Here is an 18205-nt window from a genome sequence, read left to right as displayed (position 1 = left end):
TGTAGTTAAATGTCTTCAGGTAAAACTGATTCCTCCGTGTGTACTTGCTTGCAAGTTGGACTTCAGTTGATCTTGGTTTGTTTGCTTACTGTCCATATTAAAACTTGCAAAAATTTTTCTGAGTTGAGCTATGCCTTGTTTTAATGAGAATTGATTTTTTTTTTTTCCTCCATGACCCGATGTAAGTAATTACAGAAGGTAATTAGAGCGCCTCCTAGGAAAAATATCCCAGGTCTTCAGCTGGTGAGTGTCTACACATTTCTTTTTTTCCTAAAAGTTTTTCTAAAATGTAGTATGTGTGTGCTTCTGAGAAGATGCGTAGAAAGTTGGAACCACCTGCACTGGATGACAGGTTGTTCAAGACATTGGAAGTGGTAGGAGGGAAAGCTGAATTTGCACAGCTGTGCTTTCACAGCTGTGATACATTGTGCAGTTCATGCACCTTAGTAGGTAGTTGTCATGGAAATCATCTGTCTCTTTCCCCTGTACCATTCCTGACACATTAATACATGACAGAGGCAACATGAGTGGGCGAATAAGCTTGGAATGCCTTAAATTCAGATCTGCACTCTAATTGCTATGCGGCCTTGGAAAATGCCTTTCTTCACACAGCATCTGAAACACTGACCAACTGACCATGCTTCAGCAAATTTTGGAAGTCTCCATTTGTTATTGATTATATAGTAGCTTGGAAAAAACTGAGTAGAGACCCATTTGAAAGAAATCTTTTATATAGGTAGGACATTGAAAATTGTAGACATACAACATTCTCTCCCATTCAGGGCAGCAATGGGAAAGCTGTTAGTATTATGAACAGGTAAATAGTTTATCCAGAACAAGTAATATGTAGCATGTGAAGTTCATTGCAGTGAAGAATGGTTAAGAGGCGCATTCAGAGGCAGAATACGAAGTAGTTGTCAGTTGGACTCTCAGAGGTTGATTTGCATCTATTTGATTCATGTGCGGTTAGGTCTGAGTTTCTTTAGTTTGCACAGTTAGAAGTCATAAATGATGCAAGTTAAAGTAAAAACCGTCCTTTTAGATCTTAAGTTGCATGTAAATATAGAACTGAAGAGATTATTAAGGGAGAGGAACAGCTAAAAAAATGTCCTACAAACCCACTTTTGTATTTGGGTATGTCTTTCAGTGTTGTCTGTTCAGTTTTGTTCTGTAGAAGGTTGAGAGTTTTTGGTTTCTTGTTTGTAAGAGCTATTGTATGTAGTGAGGGAAACATGAACAAGTGACCTCTTCAGGAATTATTTTGCACATTCACTTTGGAGGCTCTGTATTAGGGGGTTATCAGTTGTGGGTGTTCCTGCAGCATTCTAAATAATAGATTTTATTACCTATGGCAGATAATGTGCCTGAAAGATGTGTGAGCTGATTTATTTAAAACGTCTGGAATGAGGAAATACTCTGCACCGACAGTTACACTGCTTTTGTAGCAGGGTTTGATAAAGTGAATTGAAACTCTAAAAATAAGCTCATTCAATTTTCAAAGCAAAACAGTGTCCTTAATTGGGCAGATCTGTTTGGTTACCTGGATTTTCAAAAGATGTCACAATGTTCCAAGGGAATTAATTTGATGCCTGGGAATATCGATGAGGAGTGGCAAACACAGGAAAGCATGTAAAAAAATTTCATATATAAATTTTGAGTTTCCTAAAAGATGATAATTATTGTAATAATGATAGTAGTAGTAATAATAGTAATAGCAATAAGGTTTATGTGATTATACCAATTTTGTTACAGGATTTTTAACTCTTTGCTAATTTGGTTCAAAAATACGAAGTTTCAGCAATCTTGTGAAAATCGGAAACTGTGAAGAGACACCTTAACGTGCACCCAAAGAACAGTATTTCATTGGCAGTAGCACACTTGTACTGACAGTTGTCACGTGTACCTACAGACCAGACAGAGCTTATCCTGTCTCTTTTGCAGGGGGTCAAAGGACTGTGGATAGGGGATGAAACAGTGAGGGTGCTGGGGGACGGAGAAGCTCAGAGTAACAGAGATGGAGCAAATTTAGGGATCAGACCCACGAATTTTTAGAAAAATGTTTTTCTTTATTTCTCCGCTTATAAAACAGCGTGTTAAGAAATATATTGTTTCACCAGATGCTGGTTTTGGATTCCAAATAACAGTTAGAGCTGAAAAAGCCAGGAGATTTAAACAATAGATTATATAAAAGTCCTGCAAAGCTATTATTCTGGGCTAATTTCAGTAAAGTTACAGTTCTTATACAAGTTTCTTCTAAGGAATGATAAAATGAACTGGTGATGTGTCATCTTGATATTGAATAAAATCTGACATGATATTATGCACAAAAACACATCAAGAACATAAGTCTTCTAAAAACGATAGCTTGTTTTCTCAGAGGCGTAATACAGCATAGTTTTTTTGCCAAACCACCTCAATAGGCCCATCTCACTCTTCTATGGCTTATATTTTCTTATCTGTGAAAAATGCTGTTATAGCTGTTTGGATTAAGTAAAGCAATAAAGAAGTACCAGTTTTCTGTAACAGTTTTATGATAGATGAGGGGAAACATCCGATGATTTCCTAAAATAATAATGTACATAAATTACTTTTTTTGTTATTGTTTTGTGAATATCATTAAAGATGGAGATAGAGAAACAGTGAAATATTTTACCTGATAAGTAAATAAATAAAAATCTGTATCATCAGATGACCTTGAATGTGAAAGATCTGCCTGTGGAAACAGGTTTGTTACACAATATGAGGTGTGAGAGAATGGCAATACTAAATTTTCCTCTATTTGCAACGGTGTGTCTGGAGTAAAATTATTTAAGTCGTGTGTTCGGAGAAATGAATAGGTGGCTTTAAATTTGTGCATTTAGTAAACTAGAGTACTGCTCCTCTTGTTATATTTCAGTGTTAAATGTAAAGATACGTTTTTCTTTTATCCAACAAATAGCCAAATAAAAGATTTCACTTATAAAATCACCCACAAAATTCTGATTTGTTGGCGGTGCTTACCTTTGCTTGAAGGAAAGTACCATTGCTTGATTGCTAGAAATATTTTAGCATCTCACCTGATGTACCCGCCCTTAGTTTAGGGCTGATAATACATTTCCTTGCTCTGAGAACAAAAACGGTGGAAATACCATTACCACTGGTCAGCATGTAATAAGATACCAGTGCAGAGGAACCTGGTGCAAAAGGATGGTGAGGGCTGTCCTTGTGGTATAAGCACCAGGCATGAGGTATGAGATGGTATTTACCTCAAACACTCCCAGACACATCAGGATGTCTCACTAGATTCATGCTGGATTACCAGAGCATCTCTTCCAGCAGAACGGGAAATTTCTGTGCATAAACTCTCCTTGCTTTTCTTTGGTAGAGTGTCACTCAAAAAAGTGTGTATCTGGGATCCACTTGTTCTGTTTTTTATTTTTTTGCCTGGACATTTGCCTTGCTGAGCTGAGAAATACGTATGACATAGTTGAAGATTGTCGGTTTTTCTGCAACAGCAGTGTCAGGTGGCAAATGCTGATTACACGTGTGGAATTGTGTCATTAGAAGTGATGAATTCCTACTTAAATCTCCAACTCTCTTTAAAATCAAGTTAATACCATAAATCATTAATATCCTCTTTTATAGCTGAAGAAACAGGCCTTGACACTGGAGTTAAATCTAGGTCTTCCAGTGATGTGAAGACTTAACATTGTCACCAGGGCAAGGTATTCACTCTTGCATTGTTTTCCTGTCTCTCTGATATGTCAGGGATACCTTGGAGCTTTGTCTTTAGATCTCAGAGTCCTTGCAAGAGAAGCAGACAAGTACCCAGCAGCTTAATTTTACATTTAGTGTAATTAATCGCACTATTTGAAGCATTATTTTTTTCCCTGATAGGGTTCCATTTCACCGTTTGGGGGGGGGGGGGGGGGGGGGAGTGTGTTTGTTTGTTTGTTTGTTTGTTTGTTTAAATGCTTTATACCAAAGAGGAATGGAAGTGTTCTGGGAAATGCTGACTATGTGGCTTTTTATGGAATTTGGCCATTTTTAAGAGATTTGGCCATTTACATGTAATTTAGTGATATTCTAGGGATTATTCCTCCTCTCTCTTATAATTACCCTGGCAAATCCCAAGTTATCCCATAAATAAAAGATTTTCAGGAAAACAGCAGATTCATCCTATTGTGTTAAACACAAACACCCTCCTTACCTGAATCAAGAAAGAAGAAATGCAGTGTCTTCCTCTAAATACACACTATTTTTTATTTTTTTTTGCCGCTTTTAATTTTCACTTCGGTTCATTTCTGCAGTTACTTGAGTTGTATCAACAATTACAAAAGAAGAAAAAAAACCCCGCAGCCGTTTTCAGTGCTTGTTGTTCTTGGCGCACGATCAGTTCTGGTGTCCAACTGGTAGGACCTGAAACTTGGTGCTTAACAAGTGCCTGTAGTCAAAACAGTTGGTGTGTGCAAGTGCTGATCTGGTATTTGCTGCGGCAGGTCATCTGCCTGATTTTTTACCGTGTGCAGAATACCTAATCACGTTGCTGTGTTTCTCTGACGGCATCTGTGGCAATGTGAATCGTTTCACGTTCCAAAAGTACATGTTTACAGTCGTCGTAGAATCAGATTAAGTTGGCAGCCTGCTCCTCTCTGTAAGTGGCTCAGTTTACATTTCTTCTTCTAGCAAGAGGTTTTGCATAATTTTGCAGATCCTACTCACTGGTAGACTTTGTGAAATGGAGAATCGTTTTAGTGGGTTTATGTCAGAAAGCGAAGCTTGTGTTTATTGTAAATAAACACCAGCAGAACGGTGGTTATTTTAGCACTTGATAATTTCCCAATTATGTCATTTGACCTGGAATGGAGCTTGCGATTGTCGAGCTGCATTTTATGCAGTGGATCAGTCCGGGGGTTTGAGCTGGCAGTTTATTTCCTTTGTCAGTTTACAAGAAGTATCAAAATGAAACCGACTGTGCTGTTTCCTTTCCAGTGCGCAGCGCAAGAAGGGTGGAACGGTTTGTGGATATTATTTCCAAACTTTTTCAGCTGGACTTGGAATAGTGTTTTGTCAAAAAAGCTGGTAAAGTTATCCTTCGGTCTTGCAACGTTATGCTGTAGTTTGCTAGCATCAAATCCAAGTTTATTTTTGCTTAACCTCACGTACTGGGTTTTGTTAGGTTTTTTCAGACTGTGGCTGCAAAATGAAAGTGCTTACAAGGTGTTTATGAACTCTTGTTATGAACCAGCTGCCAGTTACTGCAGGATGACACATTTCTGCAAGCAGTCTAGTTGTTCAGTTTTCTGGTCACTGGCGGTTGCTTTTCGGGCATGTGTGGTTTTCTTCTGTTTTGGTTTTATTAGAATTAATACCAAGTACATTTGCAAACTTTGAACCAGGATCAGTCCAAGGTGGCAGGTTTCACTTACTATTTACTGAAATTGTAAGTATACATTGCTCAACTTTGCATAGTGAAGGACTGTGCAACAAAACACCTCAGGTTATACTAGAAAATAGAAAAACTGTAATTTGTGCATAGGTGGTGTATGGAGTTACCATAAGTAACATCTTCATCAACAAGACTGTGATATGTTACTGGAAGAGAGTTACATTGTGGATGAGATACTGAATTTCCTTACCATCTGCTTAAATACTGTAAATGGGGAATAACAAACAGTATTCATATTGTGTTAAGGGCAGTCAGATCAGTTACTTTATGCTATTTTAAGTAAAAGGGCTATGAACTCAAGGGTTGTGATGAATACAAGCTTAAAAAGAGTTTTATTATTCTGTAAATGTTTACTAACAGTAAATAACTTTCTTTCTGGGTTTTAGCAATTATATTTTGTTTGTTTTTACCAAGTGTAATACCAAGCTATAATCCATAACGCTGGGTCTCAGAGTTATTCGTGGGTCAACCTAAAATTGATTTTTGCTTTAGGCCTCTTGTACGCAGGAAGTTGGATCGTGCTAAATGAGAGTAATGTTTCAAAATGACTGGTGCTGACAAAGTTCTAGTGTCTCTCTTCTGACAACGTTAGAGGGATTTTTTTGTTTTGTTTTGTTTCAACTACCTGCAAAAAAATACTCAAAAGACCAAAAGCATATCTTCCTCTACGCTCAAGCTGGATCGTGACTTTTTTCCTTTGCAATCTCCTGCGTCTCACCGATGGAGAAGTCACTAACTGGGCAAAAACTGTTCACTTGATTTGATCAATTTTGAGCAGCACATGTTGGGTAAGGATGGATGTAGGTGGGATATACTAAATGTTTTTTGTTTGTAGTCCAAATTAGAGACATCTGCAGTTTCAGGATATATATTAAAAGATCTTTTGGTGTCCAAAACTACTGCAGTCCACCTGGAAACATATGGTTGACTTATTTTACTGGCAACATATTAACTGTTGTGTCAATGTCTGTAAAGTTTGCTGTGAGCTAAGTGACTGCTTGATCTTGTGTGAGAGAGTCGAGGCAAAAATTCGAGAAGAGACTTTGTACTCAGAATGTGGTTTTGCCTCTTTCCCACACGCTGTGCTTGTGGCTCTGGAGCTCATGTTGCCTCTCTATTGCTTTGCTTTTTTGCTTATGATTAGAAGGAGATGTGGCGTTTCCTGCAAAACAGCTGCTAGTATTCCCTGGTGACCCGTCAGAGAGGATCCAGTGGAATTACAGATTCAAAGGCAGACCTAGAGGACTTTGGCAGCTGCAGCAGAGGTCTTGGGGAAAGGTAGGGGGCTGCATTGTGTAGGATGCAGGAAGGAGGATTAGAAATGGAGTACAAGGGCATGGGAGAGAAGCTCTGGAGATTCAGGGACTGTTAAGTCTCCAACAACATAAGGACTTCACATCTACAAACAATTCAGATTTGGCTGAGAAAGTTGGACTAGATCCATGTTTCCATAGGACGTGGAGAATCTCCTGGAATAGTTTAAGATCGTTTGCAATGCTACTGATGCAGAGTTTGCAATGTGCATTAAGACAATATGTAGCATTGGGCTTTTAGACTCTTGCCACTAACTAGAAAAAATAACAGGTATTGATCTGAAATTGATTATTTAGACAGTGCAGTTCATTCAGTGAGAGAGTGTTAAACTTTCCTCTGAGATTAATGTCATTAATACATTAACTGTTTGACAGCAGAAGTCACATGCTGCTTGTCACTTGCTGCAGTGGCTGCGCTGAGACAGCTGAGAGGTTGCAGAAGGATTAATGTGGTAAAGAGGATTGTAACTTTGATTGTGTTCTCTCTGCTCTTGGATTTGACAGCAACTGGTATTTAGAAGCAAAACAGAATATGTGTTGTTATTTATGTGGAGTGTAAATATCCATTTGGAAATATTTAAATGAATCAGAAAAGTTCTCTTTCATGTTTTAAACTTGAGCACACATTCATAGCATTGCAGGCTTCTGCAGAAACTGAAACGCATGTAGAATTTAGGTTAGTATCTTATGAGTGATAACTGGTTTTCTAGTTGCCTTGCAGGATTTTTTCATTTTTAGGGGCAAAAATTTTCATTCTACTTTAGGTTCATTTATGTCCAGTGACTGTGCCACTTCTGTATGTAAACAGGGACAGCCACGTCCACAGCTGTGCGTGTACAAGTTCACCTGCCCTGCTAGATCTAATCTGTCTACACATGAACTGCAAATGAGCGTAGAAATTTTTACACAGATGGCTGGTTGACTCCTGAATGTGTTAGTATGTGCATATCTGATTTTATAACTATTTAATGTGCAAATGTCTTTTATTCACATACTAATTTATTACATAGGCTATATAATAACAGATTTCTATATAATGTGTAATTCCTTGTAGATATGAAAATATGAATAGACAAATTAGTAGAAATTTTAAAAAAACAGATGTGACCAGGAAACTCAGTTTGATAGAAGAGCACCACCACCCTGGTTTAAGCAGTTGATTTTGAGAGCTGACAGCCTGCTTGCTTTGTCATGTATTCCCATTATTTCTCTTTGAAACTTATTACCAATGTCTAAAGCTGATTCACTACCGTAGATGTAGTAAGGAAGAAGGAAGCGAGAGGCAACCTAATAGTTCTTGACAATATATCAACATTTAGTTATGAATTATGCCCCCACCATTGAATTTTGTCTATGAGGTTTCATGCCTTTGGCAAGTCCAGCCTCCCGCAACCATGCTTGCCCAGCTCAAAAAAAAGTAGTTTTCTGCCCCCTTGGAAGGAGTTACTCTTCCCACTTTCCACTGTGGCCCTACCTGCAAGGTGTTGCTGCCATCTTCTCCTGCTGACACTAAAGTGACGTTCGCTTTCGTGAGTAAATGTGCAGATTTTACCTGTCCAAGAAGTGTCCGAGAACACCAATGGTTGTGTGGCACTGGCTATTTACATTCTTCCTCCTGTATGGCTTTACAGTGGTCGTAATTCCCATTTTGCTTCTAGGAAATTTCAAAAGAAGCTGGGTAGTGCTGCTAATTCTCAAATACGTATCAGGGTCTGTTTAAAACATGGAAGGTTTTCTGTAGCCATGTTTTGGGGGAAGAGGGCAGTTTGAGGAGATAAAAGGAAACACCAAATATAGCAGTTGGTTCTGATCACAACACTGCCCACCAATCTGACACATTCAGGTAAAATAAGTAATCTGTAATCTTTTCCTTCCCTATCTTTTAAGTAAACATTTACTTAAAATAGAGGGATGCACTTTTTACATTGTCCTGTCACAACAGTGCCTCTTCCACCATTTTCTATGTTACAATAAAGAATCCAAAGTTAAGGTACTGGTTTGCTTTTGGGAATTAATAAATTGAGAAATTAATTTGTCTAGGAAAAAGCACCAAATGCTTAGCTTGAATAAAAATCCGGTGTAAAGAGACTGTTAAAAAATAACTTACTATGGCATGTGATACTTAGATGATTTTAACATATAATTTTAGGTGGTTAGTATCTTGAATGTCCGTCTTTCCGGAAGATTAATTTTAATAACAGAGTAGTATATTTTACTTCCAAATATATCCATAGGGGTGATATTGAAGACACAGTTTACAGTGGCAGTCAGTCAGTCTTGAGAAAACCTGTAGTTGTGGTGAAGATTGGAGTAATTAATCCTGAATTTATATAATTTGTGTATGGAAAATGTGGGGGGTTTCCCAAATTGCACTTTATATACAGCTTGGTTTTGTTGGTTACATAGCAGTTCCTTTTCATCAGTCCTCAAGTAATTAATGGGAAAGTTGCAACTGTTTATTAAGCTAATTCAAATTAAGTAGTTGCTGAGAAGGTTGGTGAATCTTGAAACAATTACTATTACTTAATGAAATAAATACTCTGTGAATGCAACTCTGCATTTCAGAGGCAGATGCATAGCTTATACAGTTGTTGCCACAAATGTGAGGTGAAATGAATGTAAATTAACTGCATCCTGCAAAGGACTTTTGAAGGCAGAGGCTGCACACTGAGATGTGTGGTGGGGTGAAAACTGGCAAATGCCGACTGGCATCTGGGGGGGTGGTGAGGGAATGTACTTTTTGTATTTCAAAAAATGTAAGACTGTTTCGTTCTTTAGTTGCAGGAGAATCTGGAGAGAATTTCAGCATTTGTAATTAAAGCTCTGAATATGAAGATATGGAAGTGCTTGATCTTTAATAGAAAATGCCTTTATTTAGTCATTGGAGATATAATAGAAACAGTTCAGAATACTCTTCAATATTTTTTTTAAGCATTTCTCTTTGTTCTTGAGGTATTCGCCTATTTCAAATTAATCATGGATGAATCCTTCGGCTACTGGCAAGTTTTTACTTGTGAGGATGCCAGACAAATTGTCATGTTTTGATTCTCTGTGGGAAAATTTTTCTTAGTTATCCTTGAAATATCAAACTAGCGAGCGCAAGGTTCACGATGTAAATACAAAACCTTCCCTTGCAGCAGCAGGTTGCTGTTGCTTCCTTAACCTGCTTCTGGCTGACGGGACGATGCTGTGCAAGCTCAAAGAGTAGCACCCACTTGGACTCTTCAAGTTAAGTGCTGAAGGCTTTAGACAAGGGAAATTTGCTGCGTACTGAAGGAGAAGCTCCAGCTTGTCCAAAGTTTTCTGTCTGTAATTACATTATGCTTGCTGCGTTTGATTACTGTGTCAATAACAGGGGTACCTGGCTGATCCCTACGGTGGAGGCTTTTGGTGCCGGGGTGCCAGCAAGCTGGAGTCAGCTGCAGCTGACTGGAAAATTCCTCTTCCCCCAGCCGGCCTGTGCTGCCCACTGCTTCTGGCTGGGGAGCACCAGGGCTGGCTCGCTGCGGGGTGAAGGGCTTGGGGAAAGGGTGTTCCCGCAAATGGGGGAACAGGACTGTTAAGGATTTATAGCACCTGTCAGGAAAAAACAGCTCCTGTCTCTTGTAATATTTTGTAGTTGTGCTTAAGTTCACAGCACCAAGCCCATTGCTTGCAGCACACTGTGATCCAGCTGGCTGGCCAAGCACTGGCACTTCTCCCCTGGAGAAGTATATAATTTGTAAAGAATGGTCAAATACCTTCTTAAAGCAATCTTTTTAATTCAACAATATCAGGGATAGGACATGTAGCTTTTAAAAAATAGTAATAATAACCAGCCCCAATCAATTTTCTGAAGTCTGTCCTGGAGCCTATTCCCCTGTTGCGGGGTCAGCAAGGCCTTGCTTTTTGCAGTACTTCAGAGGGCTCCTCTGTGAGTGTGAACAGTGCTTGCACAAGGGCCTGACCTCTAGATGCAATGTTTGTAACCGATATATAAACTTCCTGCTTTTTTGCACTTGCCATTTGCTCTGTGTGGGAAAAAATAAGCTTTTACCTTGACTGGTGCTTGGAGATAACCTCCAAGCTACGAGCCAGGCAGAACCTGCCTCTCTGGAAGGGCTGGGAGCAGGAGACCTTATTATAGCTACTTCTCGGTCTTCTGGTTGTTTTCCTTATAGCTTCCCATTAAACTTGAAACAAGATAGTGATAAAGTAAACTGCCCAATAACCGGGTCACATGAATTCTTCATAAACCTTTACAGAAGGAATCTCATGTCTGTCACAGAGTATTTCGCAGAGTCATCTGAGCTGTTGTTACATACTCTCCTCTTCCTTCTTTACATGAAAGAGCTGGGACACCTGGTGTACCTCACACAGATGCTGGTGGTTGCTTATTGCTTAAAAAATGGTTTGACATTTCTTGGTTAAATTTTCTGGGAGTGTATTAGCATTTATTTTACTATTTTTTACATTTTTCAGAGCACTTCACAGAGTTGATTTTGTTTAATTATCATTTGGCTTGATTACATTCACAACAGTAATAAACTGGTATTCTTTGGAGTGATGAAATCTTTGTAACTAGCATAGTGAGGAACAATTTCCTCTTCCCTGACTTCTTTTTTATTTTTTTCTTTTAGCCTATGAAATGCTGTAAAGTTTATTATTTTTCCATTACAGAACGAAGACACGGTTCAATGTGTAAACCCTCCCCTTCTCCAGCTTCTCCAGCCTGCAATTCCAGGGCATCCCTAGTACAGATGAAACCGAAATCCTGTATCAGCGGCCATAACCCTGTCAGCAGCAACTCAAAGCCATTCAAAACGCCCAAAGACAATCTACTTACCTCCAGTAGCAAACAGCACACAGTCTTTCCTTCAAAAGTATCACGGGATAAACCATGGTAAGTACTAAAATAATAGTTACTGAAGATTTTGGTGTTCAAAAAATAAGTGTATCTATTTCACAGTCATCAAAAAAATCTGTATGCTCATCTTACCTAAGTTTACTGCTGAAGGTTCTACATTTCCTAAGGGAGGAAACTGGGATGTTTTTAAATTAAATATATATATATATAGGAAGAGGAAAAAAGACTGGATTACTTTTGTGACGTTCCATCAAATGTCTGCTTTTCTAAGATGCACATAGCAAGTTAGATATTGACCCAGTTTGCTATCTTTAAGGTCCATCTTCCATTACAGTATCAGCCCTTAGAAATGATGCTTTTAAATTGTAGGATAATTTTGGAAGAGTTCTTAATATTAGCTTAACTGATGTTCATGAAAACTTACTGGTTTTAGTAATTTATCTTCAACGGCAGCTGCTCTTGGGGCTCATTGTGTATTTTGATAATGTTTGATGCCTTATAAGAAGACAGAAGAAAATTCTGGCTGCAAAAATCACTATTTTGGGGGAGTCTTACATCATGTACTGTGATATATATACACATATAGGCTTTGAGACTGCCAGGCCCATCCTCCCGTGACTGTGATGATAGCAACAGAGTTGCAAAAATGTAAATGAGAGCAGAACTGGGTCACTGTTTTATCCCATAAGAGACTGTTTTGCCTTTAGTTATCTACAGAAAAGATGCTTTGTGATTAGGTCACTAGGTTGGTGACTCAAGAGATCTGGGTTCAGTTCCTGGTTCCGCACAGGCTACTGTTACGACTTAGTCTCCTTGGTCTCAGTTCTGTGTCTGTAAACTTGAGATAGTAGGACTTCCTTTTTCTTAAGTTTTATCTACTTACTGTGTAAAGATCCTTCCCTTTTGTATGTAATACCTAGCATAATAAGGTCATGATTTTTAGTAGCGTTTCTGGATGCAACTGCCTTAAAGCAGTAAATAATCTAATGCAAACCATTTACTCATGAGACAAAGCATAAACTCACATTATTTTAAAGTAATAGCTCGTGTTTTCTGCCTGAAATATGCAGTAGTTGGTATGATTTCAAAGAGAGCAGCTTCTGCCTAGCTGTAGAATTTATCTTGCACTGGAACAAATGATCAATATCTAATCTTTCTATAAATCTGAACCCACCATCTCTATAAGCATGGTGAGCATTGTGGACAATTATGGTACATAATTCTGAAAGTAGAAAATCTGGATGTTTAGGTTACACACACACACATACACACAGATGAGAAAGAGGCTATTCTAGTTAAGGAGTAAACGCCTCATTTACTATGTCAAAAAAAAAAAATATTATTGACTGAATAGTGACCTTTTCTTCTGAATGTTGGAGAGAAATTTTATACAAGAGAGGATTTTTATTTCTTTTTTAAGTCTAATTAAAAGAAAATCGGAAAGGACTTTAGAGTATTAACACTATTGACTGTAAACCTGTTTCTCATCCTAGTGTTACAGACAGCAACTTACATATCCACATTTCAGCATAGTAACTGAATCTATAAACAATATCTTCCATTCTGGCAACAGATGGCATTCCGTCAGTCAGCAAAAGCTGGAAGAGAACAAAATAACTGAGCATTTCAACCAATCCCTTTTCCCTTTATTGGGAACATCCCAAACATTTACTGATGATTAGCAAGGTAGATTTAGCTGTTTAAAACTGTTGTGCTGCTCTGTTAATACTTTGGCAGTGAATATGTCAGTAGTTGTACCTGTGAATTATCTGATTCTTGCAGCTTTCCTGGGAGATAATACTGTGGTTTTGTTTGCCAGTGGTGAAAAGTAGGGCATACAGTAGTTAGATATTTTAATTATCACGTAACAAATCACAAACAGTCTAAAGTGGAGATCAATGAAACTGTCTTACAAAATTTAGTGTTAAGTGCCTTAGATTACATGACCTGTTAAAGAATAAAATCAGTCTGATAATCATCACAGGTTATAGAGAACTGACAGCTGTTACAGAAGAAAATGTTTGTTCATATTCCATTAGTGGATTATAATTTTTATTTAGAATTTTAGAAAATATTCATCAGGTCTGATTTTCTTAAAGGAGAAATTATTCGTAAAATTTCTTCTTTTTTAAGATTATATGTTCCATTCAGCTGTCTGTACAAGCCATAGAATTTCATCCACTTACCTTTTAGAAAGAAATATTCAGTTGACACAAATACATTTGTCTCAAAAATGCAGATAAGATTCATCATGTATCCAAACGTGTTGTGGTTTATCATCCTCAAAAGCTTCCAGTTATTCAGTGCTTTTGTCTGTTACATTGTAGTCTCATACCACAAATACTTACTTGACATAGGTTCTTCCGGACACTTATCAAATTAGCTTAATTCAGGAATTGTATCACTTGTAATGACTGCTTCCCAGACCTGGAATAACCTTTGTTGTGCTTACCTGATTCTTTCATACAGCATCTCTTTTAAATTTTAGCTGTTACAATTAGTAGTACTATTTCAGCAATGGCCTCTGCAACAGCATGGCCCAGTAGATCTGTCTGTTGTCATGCCTGCCTGCATGTAGACCCAACTCTTCTGTTATTTAAGTCATTATAGTTTTGGTTGAGTCATCATCTTAAACACTGACTGAGTAGCTCTTTCTCTTCTTCACATCCTGTGTTGTTGTAAGATGTGCTGCAGATGCTCAGGTTGCCCCTCACCTAATGCTTTAAAAAGCATGATCAGAATGATCAGATGAAAGAGATCTGGAACTGTTTCATTTTTGTAGCCACTGTTTTAATACTTCCTTTCTTGTAGTTGGAATATGAAGGATTATTGTGAATACATCATCCAGAAATATCTGTGAGCTCTGATTTTTTTCCCCTGTATCTCTCTAACATCGTTGCTATTAATACAGCAGTACTTAGAGACTGGAGCAGTGCTGGAGCACCGCTATGCTGTGCACAAGATAAATGCAAACCATCATTTTCTGAAGCTTGCAGGTGAGATGGTAAGAGGTATAGCAAAAGGGTAGAAAACAGAGAGAAAAAGGCAAAGAATAAGATGATTGGTGGTAATAACAATAATAATGAACAAGCAATCATAATTAATGTGACTAGCCCAGACACCCTTCATAAAAGGCATTCCTCTGGCGAGGAACTCTCTCTCTCACTGCTGACCTGCCCAAAGGATGGCACTTTGCTTGCCATGCCTCAGCGCAACTTCTGAGTGCTGGCATGGAGGATTTTGGTGCTGTGATGCTACAGGGTGTTCATTTCCACCCATCCGTGATCCTGAGGCAGTGTAAAATTGGGGTAAAGTGATAAAGTAAGCTAGCCCTGAGAGACCAGCTGCAGCAAGTCTCCTTGATCTCTCTCCATGAGGATTAGCCATTGCCTGCCAGAAGTTCTGAAAGTTAAGAAGATGACATTAAAATTATGCGGGTTTTATCAACATGTAGAAAACTGACACTCTTTCTGTAAACAGAAATAGGATCACAAAGGTATACTTATGGGTAATAATTTAGAATTTATAATGTCACTTTCCAAAGGATTATTTTTTTAATCATCTCTTAGTCTTTATTTCTTTGTGTTAGGAAATGAAATACCATTACTCATACTGAGGTTGAGAAATTGAAGTTAGTCAAGATTTAAGGGTATTCCTAATGCAGCATGGACTTGGAAACAAAATTCAGCAGAGTAAACTTGGACCACATATTCTAACACTAAATCACAAATACTTAATTACACTGTAGAGGCAACCCCAGCAATGTAGAATAGAGCAATGTTTTATGTTTTTAAATGTTTGTGAATTTCTTTTCTCACAAACTTGAAGAGAGTTGAATGAGTGGCTGAGATTTTAGAATTAATATAGTTATGAATGACCAAAAAAACCCTCAGCGAAATTACTTAACAGTTGGGAAAAAATAATTTTTAAAAGCCTGAAGAAAGGAAAACAGAGGTAATAAGGAGCTCCAGGTACAAGGAGTATTACATACTATAATTATTCTTCTTGCTTGGGAATGACAGTTGACAAGCAATGGCTTGGAACTTAAAAAAAATTGCCACAAGATACTTAGGAGGGAAATTCACTCATGTATTGGGAGTTTGTCACAGGTTCTGCTGAATGAGTAGTTAGAACAGAATAGAACAAGACAGAATAATTTCAGTTGGAAGGGACTTACGATGATCATCTAGTCCAGCTGCCTGACCAAGAACATGAGAAAACAGAAGGAAATAATTTATCTTATCTGAAAGAGAGAAAGAGCTTTTGAAGCCTGTCATGATCAAGCACTTTGTGTAGCCCTCAGTTATTTTTGTAGCTTTTTTCTGGTTCCCTTCTAATTCATCAACATTGGTATTGAACCACTGGTCAGCAACACTGGAAGCCATATCCCAGTATCAGTATAAACCAGGGATGTGTGAAAACTAAATTTGCTTCTTAATCTTACTTGCCATATCCCTTTTTTAATATAAGCATAACAATACACTAAAAGCTCATATTGCTTACCCACTGTAACCACTAAATATTTTTGTCACTATTTTCCAGTATGTTGTTTCCCCATATTTCACTGCAGACTGAATAGCTTGTTTTTTCATGTGTAACTTTACATTTGCTTGTATTAAAATATCTTTTTGTATTAATGAGTTTTACCAAACACTCCATGCTACTTTTTATAACTGCCTTTGTCTCTTCATTATTTATTTTCCCTCGATCCTGATTCCATCAGCAAATGTTATCGCCAGTAATCTGATATTTATTTCTAAAGATCAGTGAAGTTTTCAGTCATGTCAGACTTGGTAATGATGGCTAAAAAGTCCCCCTAGCAAGCACCCTTTTTGAATCATAAATCTCTAAAAAACTAGATCTTAATTTTATGTTGTTCAACATTTGCTTTTAAACTGTTCTTATTTTTGTTTTATAATGCCTTTCAAAAGTCGGAACATTTTCACAAATATCTTTGTCAGCTTAACTGGTAACTTCATCAAAAAATGAAACCAGATTTCTTTGTTCAGCAAAACCATGTGAACTAATTGTTTATCAGTTTATTTTTATTAGCTTTTTCATTATTTCTTCCAAGACACTCTGGTTTGGGTTTTCATGGTGGATGCAACAGCAGCACTCAGCTTCTCTAAGTTGCCAAATATTCCAAGATTCAATTAGAAATTAATATGCTGAGGCCCAATATCTCTCCAACTTTTTTGGAACTTATGGCCACATTATCCAGATTTGCTTATGTAACAGAAATGATTTTTCAGCTGGCACTTTACACTTACTGAGGGAATCAAAAAAACATTTTTATCTGATTGGAGTCCATTATCATGCTTCCTTCTTAGTATAGAAAAAATACTGAACACTTCTGTCACTTTTCCATCGCTAATAACTATTCTACTGTCCTTTAGGTAGATGCTGCTATTATTATTAGAATTTCTTTTGTAAAAATAAGTAAACTTGTCTTTACTGAATAATGATTTTTCTCACCTATCTTTGGCAATTGTCTGTACTCCATTTTTCTCATTTTTACTGGTTGTCTGTGCCCTTCCTTGTTTTTTTGTTTGTTGCATGTGTTTTTCTAACTGTCCCTTTCAGCAGTTGTCTTTAATAAGTCTAAACAGGCTCTTCATTCAAAAATTATGTTTTTAAATATAGTAAATAAGATTTAAAACCTTATTTTTTATTTTTCAAACAAACTTTTTAAAGAAATCCTCAATTTTCACTCAAAAAAGTCAGTTTGGGAAAAGAACTTTCTTTAAATATCAAATATAAATATAAACATTTGTGATTTATTTACCTTTTTAGTCCTTAGTAGTTGACCATGGTCACTGGTGCTGTGGAGCTTCCAGTTTGCCATTTGGTTATCGATTCATCTTTATGTGTTATGCTAAGATGAAACTAGAGCTCCTTAATGTTGAATGCAGTACCCATTTACTTAAAAAAAAAAAAAAAACCCAAAAAAAGTGTAATTATCATCTCTAGCTTCTAAAATCTCAAATAATTTACTGTAGACTTCCAGGAGTCCCATAGAATGTTTGTCTTCAAATACTGGAGTGTTCTTCTTTTTTCTTCTGCATTGCAATGAAATGCATAATGAAGGTTGACTTGTTGATCTGTAACAAAACTAAGTGAAAATGTTCCCTCCCCTGGGCTTTTTTCATCCATATGATCACAGCGATCCATCCGTATGTCCCTAGGATTTGAGGTTCTGAGGACTGCAAAACAGAAAAACTTTTTTCATATTTTTTTATCAGTATTTTACTACTAGACCAGATAATACACTTGACCCTCTCACTGTATATCAGTACTTTGAATTAATATAGATCTTAGAAACTAGGCATGAAGATTTGTTCATATGTTTTTTACATAGTTTTTATCTAGTAAAACTATGTGATCTAGAGTAAAAAAAATTCTTCTCTTTTCAGAAAATGTAATTGCCATCTGCTTAAAAGCAAAAAAAAATTAATTCCTACTCTGAGATACTGTAATTTTTGTCTGTCATTTAACTTAATGAATTCAGAGCAGTTTAAAAAAAGTAGATGCTCAAATCCTCTCTTTCATAGCTCCGTGTTTGCCTTCATTGAATTACTTAATGCAATTCTGGTTTTGTGAATAAGTTACATTTTTTGC

The 18205-nt window shown here is 37.2% G+C and overlaps 1 protein-coding gene across 10 annotated transcripts in view; it reads left to right on the top strand.

Moving 5' to 3' along the window:
- The window catches only part of ATXN7L1 (ataxin 7 like 1), a 130913-nt gene that overhangs the window by 74208 nt on the left and 38500 nt on the right, over window positions 1-18205 (top strand). For 6 of the 10 annotated variants that reach the window (XR_007507613.1, XR_007507615.1, XR_007507617.1 and 3 more), the window contains one exon: window positions 11401-11623. Coding sequence is in view for 1 of the 10 variants with exons in the window: in XM_049813604.1 (XP_049669561.1) it covers window positions 11401-11623 (223 nt within the window). In the remaining 9 variants the exon portion in view is untranslated. The other 4 variants (XR_007507619.1, XR_007507620.1, XR_007507618.1 and 1 more) reach the window with 4 other exon arrangements.

The sequence above is a fragment of the Accipiter gentilis genome, chromosome 11 (genome assembly GCF_929443795.1).
Source record: "Accipiter gentilis chromosome 11, bAccGen1.1, whole genome shotgun sequence".
Classification (NCBI taxonomy): Eukaryota; Metazoa; Chordata; class Aves; order Accipitriformes; family Accipitridae; genus Astur; species Astur gentilis.
The sequence above is the reverse complement of the archived record's forward strand: the minus strand, read 5'-3'. Positions and strand labels throughout refer to the sequence as shown.